This window comes from Atta cephalotes (genome assembly GCF_000143395.1).
Source record: "Atta cephalotes unplaced genomic scaffold scaffold00048, whole genome shotgun sequence".
In the NCBI taxonomy this organism is placed as follows: domain Eukaryota; kingdom Metazoa; phylum Arthropoda; class Insecta; order Hymenoptera; family Formicidae; genus Atta; species Atta cephalotes.
The window spans coordinates 520,388-524,414 of record NW_012130112.1 but is presented as its reverse complement, the minus strand read 5'-3'; the positions used below and the strand labels follow the sequence as shown (position 1 = coordinate 524,414).

General features: G+C 31.2%; 2 protein-coding genes across 2 annotated transcripts in view; one reads left to right on the top strand and one right to left on the bottom strand.

Moving 5' to 3' along the window:
* LOC105622778 overlaps positions 1–4,027 on the top strand; it is a 159,351-nt gene that overhangs the window by 150,744 nt on the left and 4,580 nt on the right. The window lies entirely within an intron of this gene.
* On the bottom strand, positions 1,911–3,237 carry LOC105622687 (ribonuclease H2 subunit A). The gene is made up of 2 exons (XM_012204099.1): positions 3,085–3,237; positions 1,911–2,753 (listed from the first exon to the last, which is right to left on the bottom strand). Exons 1-2 carry the CDS (start codon positions 3,235–3,237, stop codon positions 1,911–1,913), a joined length of 996 nt encoding a protein of 331 aa, XP_012059489.1.

Genomic DNA, 4,027 nt, shown 5'->3' with positions numbered 1-4,027 from the left:
ATATATACATATATATGTAATCCTAAATCGGACGATATATATACTTATCTTTAATTTAATGTTTCAAAGTAACATGCTATAATATCGAGTTATAAAAAAAACGATATTGTTAATCTTTAATCAGAAATATTTTCTTTAGTAAATTGCGTAAATCTCTTCCGAAATGTACTGTATATCGATCTAATAAAACCATAATAAAAGACATTGAGAGTAATGTTGAATATTTATTAGAGAAAAACTCCCTATTATGAGATAGAGATCTAAAGGTGTGATCAGACTAAAGGTTGAGACTGAGATTGAATTGGAATTTAACCAATAAGAAAAGAGAAAATCAACCTCAAGTTTTGTGAACTTTATTTTGATTGGTTAAATTCCAATCTAATCTCAATCTCAATCTTTATAGTTTGATCATGCCTTAATAATAGTCGCGACACGAGACGATTTGAACCGACTTTTGTATGCAGAGTAGTAGGTTTAGAGTAAAATCTATAACAGAGAGAAATATATTGTATCTTTGTCTTAAAGGAATCCTAAAACTGTCTGTATTACCGACTAAATCGCAATTTTTTGTGTAACAATTATTTTTTTGCTCTTTTACAGATTCGAAAATCCTTTTCTAGGATTAAAATATACGCATTAATACGTATCTGTGAAGTAGTCTATGCCAAAAACGATAAAAAATTTCGAAATTGAAATCTTAAGAAAAATTTTTGTCATTTTTGGCAGGAGGTTGGATATTAGGCTAACAATCTAACTCCGGAAAATAATCCATTGTTACGAAAACTTCATGAGAGGTAGGCCCTTTCCCGTCTTGGGATTTTGCGCCATCGAAAAGAGGAAAAAATAATACAAAAAAATAATAATTGTACAAAATTATAATTTTTGTATAACAGTTATTTTTTTCCTCTGTATTACCGACTTTGCGGTGCCTCTGATGGAAATAAATTGCCGAAATCATTGAAATCTTTGATAGGTTTTAATTATTTTAGCGATTTCAGTGATTTACCTCTATCACGGGTATCGCAAAAACGTGGATATTATTGATATCCACTTCTTCAGAGGGCAGTAGTGCGCAAGGTACTTTGCGATTACAGGAAAAAGATCTTTGTATCTTCTCTCAGATTTCTTTCTGCTTTACTATATGACATTCTTTATGACAAAAAGAAAACACATTCATTTAATCTATTTTTATTCTTGATATCTTGTATATGTTCCAATCAGTTATAAAAACTAAATTATGAAAAAATATATATATGAGCTAAATATATTAAAAATCTGGATCGAGTCGAATGCTTCGAAAGCAATGTATTTTTGAAAAAAATGTTTCCAGAGTTTTTCAAAATATTATAACAAAAGATTGTTTCATTAAGTATTTTTTGTATATGTCCAGATCAAGGTCTTTGGAAGATTGTTCCTTCTTATTTTCATTTTTACACAAAAATGATTGACATACATTGATATCAAGATAATAACTAAACATTTAAAATGTTTTAATCATCAGTTGGACATCTTAGATAATGTTAATGTCGACAATACTGTAACTTTCAAGCCTTGTAACTCAAAAAGTATTAAAGGAAGAATATTTTGTTACAGTGCTTTGAAACATTCTCGAGATGAGCTATAAGAATATGTAATGAAAAATGTTTCTATTTTTTAAAATCTATGTGATCAAACTAAGAGGATAAGAGCACATAATTCTTTTTAAACTCTACAATTTTTGCCTGAAACATTTTTTTTCAAAAATGCTTTATTTTCGAGATATTCGACTGTATTCAAATTTTTTATCTTTCTCTTTCCTGTGTAATAATCTAATAATTCCTACAAAGTTTTATAATATGTTAAGTTAGAGTCTTTAGAATCTTATTAAATGACTACAATGAGAAGGAAAAAAAAATAGCATAAAATAAATATCATAAGACATTTGTGTTGGATAGACAACGTTCGGTGAAGAACGGATGTTTTTTCGTGTGAACGTTAGACGATTTAGTTGGAGATTTTGCGAAAAACTTTAAAATCTTCTGCTCATTGAAAGTTTCCTCCGTTTTCTCCCATTCTACTGTCAATGCTTTTGATTCAAGAATCTGTTCGGCAGTGGACCAGCTGAACCGAACAAGCTGTGGGAAGCCGAACACCTGATCCACGTTCATGGATAACCAATTTTTAGTTACTGGATCATTAGGATAGCCGCTGCCGTATTCTGTTTCAATGCCGTCATCTTCGCGAAACCGCCATGCTCGTATTGCGTGATCCCGCGACACCTTGGCACATATACTAGCTGCACTGACGATCGGATAGGTTGCGTCTGCTTTTTTTGCTACAATTATCTTGATGCTAGGAAATATACTTTTCAGTCGCGTTTGATAAGACTCAGGTTTGCCGACGGTATCCACGTAAATCTCAGCAACGTTCACACCTGCCTCGATTGCTTCTTGGATCAAATTTGTAGCCGATATCATAGAGATCTCGTTTAATGAAATTTTAGTGCGACGGTACATGTTGTTGGCAATAACATTTGGCGATATTACTTCGATCGCCCAGCCAATATTATCCTTATGCTTGCAGATATCATCAAATATCTCGTCGCGTTTCTTTTCCGTCAAGCTCTTGGAATCTGCACAGCCTAGATCGACGAGCAGTTGCTTCTGAGACAATGGAGCATATGAGATCCCATAAACCATTGGACCTAAAACTGGACCACGACCTGCCTCATCAATTCCAAGTTGACATGGTTTGTCCTTACAGATTTGGGAAACCTATTTTGCATCAAAATCAATACCGCAATTACAGCTTTATATCTCTCCATTCTTTTATGTGTTTCTCCTTTAACAATATTTGCAAAATATTTGAATATAAAACAAAATATTTTCACAGCAATATTTCATGTAAAGCATATGAAACTATAAATAAAAAAAATTTGAAAAAATGACAAATGTGCAACAATTATTTATTGTTAATTATTAATATGCAAAATTCTATGTTTATTCAACAAGATATAAAGTTATCAAATATACATAAAATTATTTCATCAATACTTTTATTTTTATTTTATTCATTCAAAAAAACTTCTATTATAAAAGAATTTACCTCTGAAAAGTGAATCTTATTGATGCTATGGTCATTATGTCCGAAAAATTGATATAAATCCTCTCTGCAGGCGATACCATTAATTATCTCCTTACACAAATCCTTCTCTCCCTCTCGATTGTCACTTTCAATCGTATTATCATTTTTTTTCATTCATTTTTTAATTTCATACCGGCATAAACATTCGAGATAAGTCAACTTAATCGAATTTAACACAACCTCAAATCTTATTTCATATTCCTCAGTGTTGCCAACTTATTGCTAGATCTTAAACTTGAATTTAAAATTCCCCCAGATTTCCCTACTTATCTTAAGATATGTACAATAAATTGTATTATCTTAAGATATGTACAATAAATTGTATTAGAGAGCTTTTAGCCTAAAGCCCGCAGCACAGACTCATAACGCATAATGGATAAGAAAATCACCAATAAAAGCTCTTCTTCCGTCAACGAAAGGAAAGGAAGGATTCTGATTGGTTGATTCTCTTATGCACTATGCATTATGCAAAAGTCTGTGCTGCGGCCTTAAAGCAGGAAGCACAGATTTTTGCATAACGCATAACACGTAATACATAAGAAAAATACTAATCAAAATCCTTCGTTTCCTTCCTTTTCATGAAATAAAGAACTCTGGATTCTTATGTCTTATGCGTTTGTGCTTCCCGCTTAAGGCCCTAATGCATAAAAAAATGAACCAATCGAAGTCCTTATTTCATTCTTTTTCATGAAATAAAGAATTCTGATTGGTTCAATTTCTTATGCCTCATGTATTAAAGTAATTGAATTAAGGTAATTTTTTACAAGTTGCTCAAATCGGCTGTTTTAAACAAAAAGAATCATGTCAAAATTGATGAATATCAAGCATCCATTTTGATCACGAGAAACTACTGAACATATATATATATATATATATATATATATATATATATATATATATATAC

Coding starts and splice junctions, on each gene's coding strand:
- LOC105622687 (XM_012204099.1), bottom strand. CDS start 3,237: ATGAAAAAAAATGATAATACGATTGAAAGTGACAATCGAGAGGGAGAG. Junction 2,754..3,084: donor ATAAGATTCACTTTTCAGAG/GTAAATTCTTTT, acceptor GATGCAAAATAG/GTTTCCCAAATCTGTAAGGA.